The sequence below is a fragment of the Oryctolagus cuniculus genome, chromosome 7 (genome assembly GCF_051225735.1).
Source record: "Oryctolagus cuniculus isolate XC-2025 breed Fujian yellow rabbit chromosome 7, ASM5122573v1, whole genome shotgun sequence".
NCBI lineage: Eukaryota > Metazoa > Chordata > Mammalia > Lagomorpha > Leporidae > Oryctolagus > Oryctolagus cuniculus.
Window position 1 is genome coordinate 130,673,781 of NC_142873.1, and position 12,553 is coordinate 130,686,333.

At 50.0% G+C, this 12,553-nt stretch overlaps 1 protein-coding gene across 5 annotated transcripts; it reads right to left on the reverse strand.

Moving 5' to 3' along the window:
• Positions 1 to 1,229: 1,229 nt before the first annotated feature.
• On the reverse strand, positions 1,230 to 11,941 carry CFAP144 (cilia and flagella associated protein 144). Of its 5 annotated transcripts, XM_089337431.1 has the most exons (5): positions 11,683 to 11,941; positions 10,040 to 10,099; positions 7,750 to 7,849; positions 4,980 to 5,127; positions 3,608 to 4,093 (listed from the first exon to the last, which is right to left on the reverse strand). In XM_089337431.1, exons 1-4 carry the CDS (start codon positions 11,813 to 11,815, stop codon positions 5,010 to 5,012), a joined length of 411 nt encoding a protein of 136 aa, XP_089193557.1. In that variant the 5' UTR covers positions 11,816 to 11,941; the 3' UTR covers positions 3,608 to 4,093; positions 4,980 to 5,009. The 5 variants fall into 5 exon arrangements, with proteins under 5 accessions (XP_089193558.1, XP_002715741.1, XP_089193557.1 ...); XM_089337432.1 differs by lacking the exons at positions 3,608 to 4,093; positions 4,980 to 5,127 and adding an exon at positions 1,230 to 1,426 and having other exon boundaries at positions 11,683 to 11,929; XM_002715695.6 differs by lacking the exons at positions 3,608 to 4,093; positions 4,980 to 5,127 and adding an exon at positions 1,230 to 1,426 and having other exon boundaries at positions 7,750 to 7,853; positions 11,683 to 11,924.
• Positions 11,942 to 12,553: the final 612 nt, after the last annotated feature.

Genomic DNA, 12,553 nt, shown 5'->3' on the forward strand with positions numbered 1-12,553 from the left:
CTAGAGTGTAGGAGACCAGACTGCTGCAAACACAGCCCCCCCACCAGTCAATTACACCATGCTGAGGTTCATGACCTAGTGGCCGCGCCGTGGAGAGCCCTGGCTGCAGAAGCTGAGCAGAAGCTGTAAATCTGGTGCTAGCTCACTAAGATTAGGCTCAGGAGAAAGGTTAAGATCCTCATGGGGAAAATGACTTCCCTGGTCCTTTTCTTGAAGGACCCTTTTACAGAACTATGTGGGAGTCAATTCTTTAAAGTTGCTTCATTTTTCAGAGAGAAAAAGGTAAAAATGTGGGGTGTGGGTGGGCGAGTAGGTGGGTTAGGGGTCAATCTGCATTTTGTGGATTGTCATTTTTTTTTTTTTTTGACAGGCAGAGTGGACAGTGAGAGAGAGAGAGACAGAGAGAAAGGTCTTCCTTTGCCGTTGGTTCACCCTCCAATGGCCGCTGTGGCCGGCACACCGCGCTGATCCGAAGCCAGGAGCCAGGTGCTTCTCCTGGTCTCCCATGGGGTTCAGGGCCCAAGCACTTGGGCCATCCTCCACTGCACTCCCGGGCCACAGCAGAGAGCTGGCCTGGAAGAGGAGCAACCGGGACAGAATCTGGCATCCCGACCGGGACTAGAACCCGGTGTGCCGGTGCCGCAGGCGGAGGATTAGCCTATTGAGCTGCAGTGCCGGCCTGTCATTGTTTTCAATCCCACACCTCACTCCTACCCTGTTTTACTGTCGCTGAGTTCCAGGCTTCTCTGATTCCTTTAGGACTGAAGCTTCAGTCTCCAGGGTGGGAGTGAGGCTACCAACCTGACTGCTGGGCTGTGTGGAGTAGGGACCCGCAGCCTCCCCTCCAGCGCCCAGCAGTGGGTTTCTGCTGCATGTCCTGCTCAGTCGCAGGGTCCCGAGCCTCTCTCCAGAGTGCTGGGAGGCCAGGGCTTTCTGCTTAGAGCTTCCCATTCAGCTTGCCTGCTGGTCTCCTCCACCCTCCTCCATCAGTCCACTTAAATCCACAATGTTCTTACTTGCTTGTGTTTCTCTCATTCTTTCTGTTGCTGTGGGCTTTTACCTTTTTACAAACACCCCTTGGTCATTATTTATTGCATGCAGGAAGGAAGAGAAGACAATTACATTGGAGTGCCATCTTTGCCTGGTTTCTCACAGTGGTTTGGAAGGTTTTGAACCTGTGGACTTGGGTGGAGACGAGGCAAGGGAGACTCAGGATAGGCTCAGGAGTCTCAGGCTTTGAAGTAAACTTTATTTCTCTGGGCCGTGCACCCTTGGGTGTTCCTTCAGTACCAGGACCGACTCCACTGCGGCGATGCTATGTGCGGCGACTGTCTTCCCCCAAGCTCCACATTTTAGCCTTGTAGAGCGTGATGTCGTTGTAGACCCTGAAGTGGTTCAGCCTGTGGTCGTTGCGCTCAGGGTTGACCTAAGGAAGAGGACACAGGATTAGAGAACAGTTGTGGGGCTCTCATCAGGCCCTGCTCTCCTGAGGCTGGTGCTGCTGCTTGCTTAAGGCTGCCTGTGACATGGAGATGACAACACTGACGCGGAAGGAGCAGTGAGGCTGAAGGAGAAGAACCTGTGCGGAGTCGCTGGCTCCCTCTCCCACTGCCTGCCTTGGGGGCCATACCAGGCACTCTTCCTCCCAATGAAGAGTGTGGTCTGAGAGGGAAGGAGCTGCCACTGCCTTTGCGCATCCAGCACCATGGTCTTCTGCACACATGCGGTCCCCCAGATCACATCAAGCAGTGACTTTGCTAAAGCAGTCACTAAGATCCGAGCAAAAGCGGGTGCGCTGACACTTACATCTGACAAAAGCCGCACTGTGCCATCAACCCAAAGGCTGAGCATCCCGATCCAGAGGTCCAAAATGTGAAATGTCTCAAAGCTGAAATCTTATTGAGTGATGACATGATGCTCAAGATGAGAAAATTTTACATCTTGAGACTTTGTTTCATACAAAAATTGCCATTATGGAAAACAGTGTGGAGACTCCTGAAAAACTAACAGATCCACTTACATGACCCAACTATCCTACTGCTGGGAATACATCCAAAGGAATTGAGATAAGAGTATGAAAGAGATACCTGCGGCCCAATTCACACTAGCAAAGGTGTGCAATCAACCTAGATGTCCATCAGCTGATAAGTGGATAAAGAAAATGTGGTAAATATACTAATGGAATATTAGCCATAAGAAAGAATGAAATACTGACATTTGCAACAAAAAGGATGGAGATTGATATGCTAAGTGAAAAAAGTCAGACCCAGAAAGACAAATATCATGTTTTTTCTTATTTGTGGAAATATATGTATATAAATGTATACACACACACACACACACACACAGAGAGAGAGACAGAGAGAAAGAAGGAATAAAAGTTGTGTGGATGCCATATTATTTGGCATATAGTTATAAATATTGCTTCACTGAATTAAATGGTGTACATGATAATATAACCTCTTTTCCCTCTCTAAAATGTCATACTATTACCTTTTTTAAAGATTTATTTATTTATCTGAAAGGCAGAGCTACAGAGAGGCAGGGGCAGAGAGAGAGAACGGTCTTCCATCTGCTGGTTCATTTCCCAGATGGCCACAATGGCCAGAGCTGTGCCAATCCGAAGTCAGGAGCCAGGAGCTTCTTCCAGGTCTCCCACATGGGTGCAGGGGTCCAAGGATTTGGGCCATCTTCTATTGCTTTCCCAGGCCATAGCAGAGAGCTGGATTGGAAGTGGAGCATCTGAGACTCGAACCAGAGCCCATATGGGACGCCGGCTCTGCAGGTGATGGCTTTACCTGCTACGCCATAGCACCAGCCCCCATACTACTACTTTCATGCTGTATAGGTAAAGTGTATGAAAAACTTAAATGAACTTTGTTTTTGGACTTCAGTCCCAGTACCAAGATACCTCATTATGTATAGAAAATGTTCTATAATCTGACAAAATCTGAAACACAAAATGCTTCTGGTTTCAAGCATTCCACGTGAGGGAAACTCATTTCTGGAACATTTTCCTGACTATTTTCAGCAAGTGTTTGCAGTCTGAGAGGGGCTCACTGTCTGGCTTCCTCGGCGACTCAGGATTGAGGCTGGGAGGACTCTGCCTATGCTTGACCAGTGCAGGGGAGCTCCAAGTGATAGAGCCTTTCCCACCCCAACCACAGCATTCTGGGACTCCAGATTAATTACCTTTCATGTTTGCACAACACTGGGACCTCAGGGTTTTGGGGGGTATCTTATTATTCTGCTACCAGCAGCCTCTGATGGCACTGCCCCCAGATTTATAACAGTGAGCAGGTATGGAGCATTTGCAGACCCTTTGGGGTGCGTGCAGTCTGTTATCTGCAGGGTCTGGGAGGGTCTGAGCTGGGCAAACGTGGCCGGGCCAGCCACAGTGGTCCTTCCTGTCATTCGTGGTAAGCCTGCCCCAAAAAGGCCAGGAGGTCAAAAATGATAGTTCCACACACGTGCCTTTAACCCAGACCTGTCTTCTCCTCCTCCTCCTCCTCCTCCTCCTCCTCCTCCTCCTCCTCCTCCTCCTCCTTCTTCTTCTTCTTCTTCTTCTTCTTCTTTCTTTTTTGACAGGAAGAGTGGACAGTGAGAGAGAGAGACAGAGAGAAAGGTCTTCCTTTTGCCGTTGGTTCACCCTCCAATGGCTGCTGCGGCCGGCGCGCTGTGGCCAGTGCACCTTGCTGATCCGAAGGCAGAAGCCAGGTGCTTATCCTGGTCTCCCATGGGGTTCAGGGCCCAAGCACTTGGGCCATCCTCCACTGCACTCCCTGGCCACAGCAGAGAGCTGGCCTGGAAGAGGGGCAACCGGGACAGAATCCGGCGCACCGACTGGGACTAGAACCCGGTGTGCCGCTGCAGGAGGAGGATTAGCCTATTGAGCCATGGCGCCAGCCTTCTTTTATTTTTAATTTTTTTTTTGACAGGCAGAGTTAGAGAGTGAGAGAGAGAGACAGAGAGAAAGGTCTTCCTTCTGTTGATTCACCCCCAAATGGCCGCTGCGGCTGGTGCACTGTGCCGATCCGAAGCCAGGAGCCAGGTACTTCCTCCTGGTCTTCCATGGGATGCAGGGCCCTGTCTTCTTTAATGAAATGAAGTCATGGTTTAATAACTTTGTCTTGTATTTTTTCTAAGTTGTTAATGATCTAACTTGGATGGTTTTTATCCTTACCCCAACCTTCTTTCCTTCACAACCCTCCTCCTTCTCTCCCCAGACAGATTTTCACATATTGCCTAAACCCCACTCAGTCTGTCCTGAACTCTTTGTCCATAGGTCTGCCTTTGGGCACCCATGTTCATCCTTGCATTATCCAATTGTAGTAAAAACCCTGCTACGTCAGTTTAAGTACAAACTCCGACTTAGCCAATCAGGTTTCTCATCTTTCACAATTGACCTGGTCATGTGTGACCACCTGGGCCTGCCTTCAGCAGCAATCCTGTATGGCCAGTTACCCAGAGTCCTCCCTTTCCCCTGAAGCTTCCTCTCGGTAATCTGCATCCATTGACCCCTCTCCTTGCTAATTCGCAATGAATTCCCCTGTCCATACCATATTTAGAATTGGGCCCAAACTTTCTCCCTCTCTGCAAAGTCCCATAGGGTCCCTATGTCTGTAGTGATAGCTCCTCCCTCATATGACCTTCCTTCTGATACTCAACAATAATTGGCTAACTGATTCGTTTTTCACTTTCAATATTTTTCACTAATTTCCTCATTAACATCCTTCCCTTCTGTGCTCTGTTAGGTCCTGCCCCCTTTCTCCTGTTTCTAATGATTCCTCTGCCCTCTCCTCTCTGGCCCTCTGCCCGTACCTCTCCCTTATGACTCATCCTTCCTTGTGTTAGTTATGTGTGGTTTCCTACTAGAATGTCTTCCCTGTCTCCCAGAGCCTCCTCTCTCCAAGGCAATGCCCGCCTTGAAAAGAAGCTATTACAAGTGAGAAGCGTATTTTCTTCCTTGCTGATAACACCTTGCCTCACTGAGCCATTTGTTCAGATCCTCAGGAAGCAGCCATGGGCACAGCCATGTGGCAGATGAGAAGGCCAGGCTCCTGCAGCAGGAATGAGAGAATTGTCCTGGAGAGGGAACGCGACAGATGACCCAGTGCATGAAGACAACTGGAAGGAACAACAACAGCAACAAGACACCTAAATGGTTTGGCTCCGTACCCTCTTTCTATTCTTTCTCATCAATATCAGAGTAGCCTGTGGTGGAATGAGAAGGTCATGCCGAGATTGCCGCTGGCAACAGAAACTCACAACAGGTTGTGATTGGATGGCTTCGGAAACCACATGACAACGGAGTCTGCCTGGCAACAGGCTGTGATTGGATGGCTTCGGAAACTGCCTGGCAACAGGGTGTGATTGGTTAGGGCACAGACCACCCCTTGACTGGATTGGTTGGCCTTGGCTATATAAGCTACTGTAGCAACTGAAATAAATGAGTCTGCAGGCTGCTTGCCTCAGGCCTGCTTTCACCCGACTCCCGGGGTCTGTGTGGTGACTCCATGCCTCTTGCCCTCACTACGCTCTTCCTCTCGGAAATGAATCCACAGCAACAGTAGCCCACTTTGGGCGCTTGCTATGTGCTAGGCGCTATCCAGGGCAGTTTCTCTATACAGTTTCATTTAGTACTCACCACAAACCTTTGAGGTTGGATGTTGTCACGCTCCCCATCTGAAGATGATCAGTGGAGGTTAAGAGAGGTTACGGCTACACAGCAAGAAGGTGATGGAGTCAGGGTGTGACCTCAGGCCCTCTAGCTTCCCAGTGGCCATGTCACACTGATATACTCATAGGGAATTCAATGCTGCACCAGCAGGGGGCGCATGGGGCTACAGAAGCAGAAGGAAGAAGGGCCAGACCCTGGAGGGTAGTGCAATGGCAGAAGCTGCTTAGTGGAAAAGGCGACGCCTGAGCTGGGTCTGGAAGGATAAGTAAGACTTCCCTAGTGTACCCAGGACTCTGCCTGGGGGTCAGGAGACAAGAAGAAGGGACAGCAAATGTGCAGGTGCAGGTGACGCAGGGCCTTGGTGCCTCGGAGATAACGTAGTTCAGAGCAAGCTAACCTCAAGCCATATACAAAATACACCAAATGGATTAAAATACACATCTTAAAGAAGAAAGAAAAAACACGGGAAAGTGTAGAATAGTTGTTTTGTAAGTGTGTGTGAATTTTCCTGAGGCACGAATGCCAGATACCCTAATGGAAAAGATTGGCATACTTGATGACTTCAGCTTCCTTCTGGCACAGTGGGTTAAACTGCCATCTGCAGGGGCCAGTGCTATGGCGTAGTAGGCTAAGCCTCTGCCTGCAGTGCCGGCATCCCATGTGGGTGCTGGTTCATGTCCTGGCTGCTCCACTTCCAGTCCAGCTCCTCTGCTAATGGCCTGGGAAAGCCGTAGGGGATTGTCCAAGTGTTTGGGCACTAGCACCACATGGGCGATCCAGAAGAAGCTCCTGACTCCTGGCTTCAGATCGGCCCAGCTCCAGCCATTGCGGCCATTTGGGGAGTGAACCAGCGGATGGAAGAACTCTCTCTCTGTCTTCCCCTCTCTCTATCTCTCTCTCTAACTCTGCCTCTTGGATAAATAAACAGATCTTTTTTTGTTTGTTTGTTTTAAAGGCCACCTGCAACAGCAACATCCCATATGAGCACTGATTTGAGTCCCTGCTGTTCCACTTCTGATCCACCTGATACATGGGAAAGCAGCTGAATATGGCCCAAGTACTTGGGCCCCTGCCACCCACATGGGAAGCACAGGCTCCTGGCTTCAGCCTGGCCCAGCCTCAGCTGCTGTAACCATTTTGGAGTGAACCAGCAGATGGAAGAAGATCTGTCCTTCCCTCTCTCTGTATATTTCTGCTTTTCAAATAAATAAATATACATTTTTTACAAAGTTAAAGGGCCAGCATTGTGGTGTAATGGGTAAAGCTGCCACTTGTGATGCCAGCATCCCATATGGGGCTGGTTCCCGGCTGCTCCACTTCCAATCCAGCTCTCTAATAATGGCCTGGGAAAGCAACAGAAGATGGCCCAAGTGCTTGGAGCCCTACCACCCATGTGGGAGATCTGGATGAAGTTCCTGGCTCTTGGCTTTGGTCTGGCCCAGCTCTTGGTCATTGTGGCCATCTGGGGAGTGAACTAGTAAATGGAAACTATCTCTCTCTCTTTTTCAAATAAATAAATAAATTTTTTTAAAAAAGTTAAGCTCTCTGTGTGATGAAAGACAGAAGTGACAGAAACTTCAAGTTGTCTTTTCCAAATTCCCCATTTCCTCTTTAGAAATGGAATCCCTCCTTATTTGGGGAGCTCACATGAGAATACTGCTGCTAGCATTTCCATTTCACATATTAGGAAATGGCACTCAAGGTGTTAAGCGACACCTCCAAGACCACCCTACTACTGGTCACTGGGAATGCAAACCTGGAGAGCCTGGGATCAGCAACCATTACGGAATCAACACTTACCTCTGGGCACCACGTGCCACATGCTGTTCTGAGCACTTCACCAATTCTACCTCATCTGATCCTCAGAACTGTCTTCTGAGGTAAGTAGTGCAATATCTCCATTTTATAAAGGAAACCAAGTCATTGGAGGGCTTAGTAATATACCCCAGATCTCACAGCTAGCTAGTGGTAACCATAATTCCAACCCAAGCAAGTCTGGCTCCCTATTCTATTCTATTAGTTACCATGTATGTTGCTACTGTGTTCCCAAGCGAAAGGGCCACACTTACCAAGGGCTCTGAGTCCCATCCGATTTCTTGAGTTTCTGTCTGAGTCTCTGGGTATTTCTTTCTTGGTCCTTGGTGTGCATGGTGAATGAGATTGAGAAACCTGGCTGGGAGACAGGAGTTAGGAAGGAGTCCAGCTTTGGGACCAGTGAGTGTCCCTGTACCCTTTATTCTGGCCACATTGCTCCTGGGGCAGAGTATCCCAGGCTCAGAGATTCCTCTAGACCTCAAGACAGGGGGGCACGTGTTGAGCAAGAAAATTATGCCACACACTGTTCCTGGCCCTGGGGTTAGAACACTGGGTGAGACACTCATGATCTCTGCTTTCCTGTGGCTTGTGGCCCAGAGAGGGGGACAGGGGGCCCCATCGTGTGGACAGGGATACATGCTGTGAGGAGGGGAGTAGGCCAAGGGGCATGGGAATGCATGGCGAGGGAGGGCGTCTCTGAATACCAGGCAGGAGCCAGCCCTGGGCACAGGCAGAGGAAAGGCACCTGTAGGCAGTGGGAACAAAGACCCAGGGCACAGGCGAGCTTTGCTATTGCAGCGTGAGCATGTGAAGGAACGTGGTAGGAGGTGTGGCCAGATCTTTCTGTAGTAAAAGTCAGTGTGGCAGCTGGCATTCGATATATTTGTAACTCTATAGCTCTTCTCCCCTATATCAAGTCACATTTGAGAGAGGCAGTTTGACAATGGAATAACTCTAGGCTTTGCAGTCAGACGCTCCTGGCGCTGCCACTACCCACTGATCAGATGGCTTACCTTCTCTGGCCCTTAATAACCCACCTGTAAAACGGCAGAACTGTGTGATGCTCAGCAAGATGGATGAGAGTGGAGCAAGCATTGTGAATCAAGGGCTTGGCATCGGGCTGCATATCCGTAACGTCATTCAGGTTGCAATGTGCTGCCTGGCTCTCAGGATACTCATCACCTGCTATTTCCCTTACTGCTCCAAGGCTGAGATTTCCGTCCTCACTCCAGCCAGGTCGGTACCCCAGAGATAACACCTGACTTCCTTTGCTTACCCTCTGTTAGTCTACTACGTCCTGTCTCCTTCATGACGCTATGGGCGTCTCTATTCCCCACACTTCCCACTGACTCCTATCACTTAAACCCAGCAGATTTCCACCATATTATTCTTCTATAGGAAGGTGGAGGACTGTATAGGGAGGATTAGACTTCCCACCAAATGGATCTCCTCTCTCATTTCTAAATATCGTCTCCTTATCATGTGCCTAGTGTGTCCGTCTCAAAGCACTCACAGTTCTCTGACCACACTGGTATTTCTCATTTCTGTGCCTTTCCATATTTAACTCCAACTCACCCCACAATCACCTCGTCCAGGAAGATTTCCCAAAACTCCACCCTCTGACTCAGACACCTGTCGCCATACTTATTCCCAATTTACCTGTCTATTTATTCACAAGTGGGCTTTCTTGTCTTCTCACTCATTATGCTTGAGATTGTCCTATGCAGTCCTTTCATAGTAATGATCACATTGTAACAGTGCAGATATTAGCATTCACTGATCATCACATACCAGATCCTGTTCCAAGCACTTGTATTCTTTTATTCCTAATTATGCTAATAGTCTCTGAAAAGTTTTAAAAAGCTACCCAAGGCCGGTGCCGCGGCTCACTAGGCTAATCCTCTGCCTTGCGGCACCGGCACACCGGGTTCTAGTCCCGGTCAGGGTGCCAGATTCTGTCCCGGTTGCCCCTCTTCCAGGCCAGCTCTCTGCTGTGGCCCAGGAAGGCAGTGGAGGATGGCCCAAGTGCTTGGGCCCTGCACCCCATGGGAGACCAGGAGAAGCACCTGGCTCCTGCCTTCGGATCAGCGTGATGGGCCAGCCGCGGAGGCCATTGGAGGGTGAACCAACGGCAAAGGAAGACCTTTCTTTCTGTCTCTCTCTCTCACTGTCCACTCTGCCTGTCAAAAAAACAAAACAAAACAAAACAAAACAAAACACTACCCAAATCACTAACTTAATGAGTGGCAGACCTAAGATTTGAACTCAGTGTCACTAGAGCCTGTTCGTGCAACATCGAACACCTGAATGTTTGATGAAGAAGGGGATATGTTAAGGCCTCAGCGAACACTCTTGTTCAGTTAATAAACTGACTTCAGGGTTATGATTGGATACACCAGTGTCTTGGAGATTATTTAACATGATTCCAGTTTTCAGGTTCAAGACAGGGACCTCTGATGCTTGCCCCAAGAAAGCACAACCCTTAGAGGTTGTCCTGCTCCTCTGCACTCTATTTCCATGGGATTCTCAATCCCCAGGACTTACCATCTGCGGGTTCCTCCAGGTTATCATGCCAAGACATGGGCTTTCTTGTGATCGTGTGGACTGGAGAGAAAGAACATCACAGGTCATGTTAAAACACTCCTCTCTAAAGCCTGCTTTAGGCAGGACCCCCATGAACCCTTCCTGAATATCTAGCACATACCAGCTATCATGCTGGATGTCAGAGGACAAAGTCGGCTAAGGCACTTTGGAACTTCCCAGCCTGCAAGGATTAAATTGCTGGACTATCCCAAGCTTAAACAGAATTGGACATTAATTTGTTTTCCTGGAAGTAGTAGTTGGAGGACACAGGTTAGTCACACGTAAAATGCAGACACTCCATCCTCTCTGTATAGCCAGGATAGAGTGGAATACAGTTAATGAGGCACGGAACTTGGGGGAGAAATCCTGGAACAATTACCCAGGTCATGCAGGTAAAGCAGTGGAACATGGCATGATTTATGTGGGAAACCCATTTCTTGAGAAACGGCAGGAGAGAAAGAAGCACGTGCAGGAGTCTCTAGCAGCGGCATTAAATATTTCCTAATGGGCCTGGGTCAGAGCCAGGGCAGGGAGTATGGGATGAAGATGGGCAGGAACTAGAGCCAGATCCAAAAGGTCTTAGACTGTCATCTGATTGATTCACATCTTAGCTCAGAAACTGTGGGAGCCACTGAAGGGTTTTGCAGAGGGACTGACATAACCAAATTGGCCTTTTAGTCTAGCCCTAGCTAGCAGTGGTGCAGGGGATGGGTTGGCGGGAGCAGTTTGTAGGAGAGAAGAGTGGTTGGGAGCCCACTCCAGGCAGGAGAGAGTAGGGCCTGCTGCGGCTTCGGGACTGGGGACAGAGAGGACAAGGCAGGGGCTACTTGCAGGGTGGCCTTGAGTCGAGGTGGAGATCATTCCCATGTGTGGAGGTGGGAACTAGGAAAGGTCAGGTGAGACGGATGCCGAGGAGGGATAAATAGGACTTGAGAATACTTCAAGTGTGTGGAGGGAGGGAGGGAGAGGTGTTGAGGGTGACTGCGGGCTCCAGCTTGGGACTGTGGTGCCTTCTGCTGAGTAGGATGTTTTGGGGGAGCAGGGGTGGGGAAGAGGGAGCTGAATGAACCCAGCTTTCCAACTGGCCTTTGTGAGACCCTTCTGGGATGAGCAGAGGTGGGTGACATGGGGTGTGGAGCTCGGCATGAGGCCCTGCGGCATTCAGGGGGATCTGCTGTTTCAGGACCAGATGAAACCACCTGACAAGGGCGCTATCCGGGAGCTCCGTGGGCCAGGAATCTAACACCCCGGCCCCGCGGACATTCTGAAGGGATGTGGGAAGAGTATAAGCCTGAGGAAACCATACCCTCATTAAAAAGACAGCAAATATAAAAACAGTACCAAAAATGGCTGCAAAATATAATTACTTCAAATGCAGAATTATAAAAATGCATTCAACACCGTTTTGTGACGTTGTGCTTTAATGGAGGCGGGGCTGCATTTTTATATACCTCCTACATCTGACGTGATGGGAGGGAGGCACCTCAAAGGTCATGGCTCCTGAAGCCATGGAAGCGAACAGAGATCACAGAAGGCGTCCTCTGCTCGCCTGGGACCCGCGCCGGAGCCTGGTGATTTCCGCTCTGGCCTCGCTTTGCCCTTACCCTTTCGGAGGGGATTCACGTGGTACTGCGTGTAGAGTTTCTGGGTTCGTAGCTCCTTGAGGTACAGCTCCCGGAAGATCTGGTTTTGATGGACCTCATCTGGAATCACCTTGTCCCTCTGGTGGCCCGCCATGCCTTTGTCGCGGCTCTCTCTGGTCTGGTCTCAACGCCCACTGGCTGCTGATGGGTTCCTGGCAGTCGGCAGTCGGCAGTCGGCAGTCGTCTAACTGCGTCCTGCTGTCTCCAGGCAACGGCGTCCCGCGCTGTCTCCAGGCGACCGCGACTCAGGCAGGCAGAGCTACTTTCCGGGGTCCATCTCACTTGGCCCCGCTCACTCCCCTGTTCCATCGTTTGCCCCCTCCCACCTCCCAGGATCCTATTTCAGGCACCACCCTCTTCCTGTCCCGGCTTATCCTGCCCCAGCTTCTCCTGTTCTAGGGTACCCCGGGGTACTCCCCAGGAAAAGGGGGGGTCATGTGGCTTGACGACTGGACCTCGCCTGGGCCAGTCACCACGCAGAAAGCTGCTGGAAGGACTCAGAAGCCTCTTCCACAACCAAGCAAACGCCCGCAATCAAAACCCTCTTCCTGTACCTCGAATGCAAACTGGATGGTTCCTATTCTGAAAATATTCCGACACACGTGTCCAACATCACCAGTGGGACAGTTCTGAGGGAACCATAGTTTCTTACCAAGCAACTAGATGATTTTGTAGCTCATTTATTTATTTTGATACCGGTAAAATATACACAATATGAATTTTAACAAGAATACAGTTGAGAGCGTCACGTGTGTTCATCTGTGTGAAGCCCGTGCCCAGGGCTTTTCACACCCATGAGACAGCTCCAGCCCCTGGCAACTGCCCTTTCCCT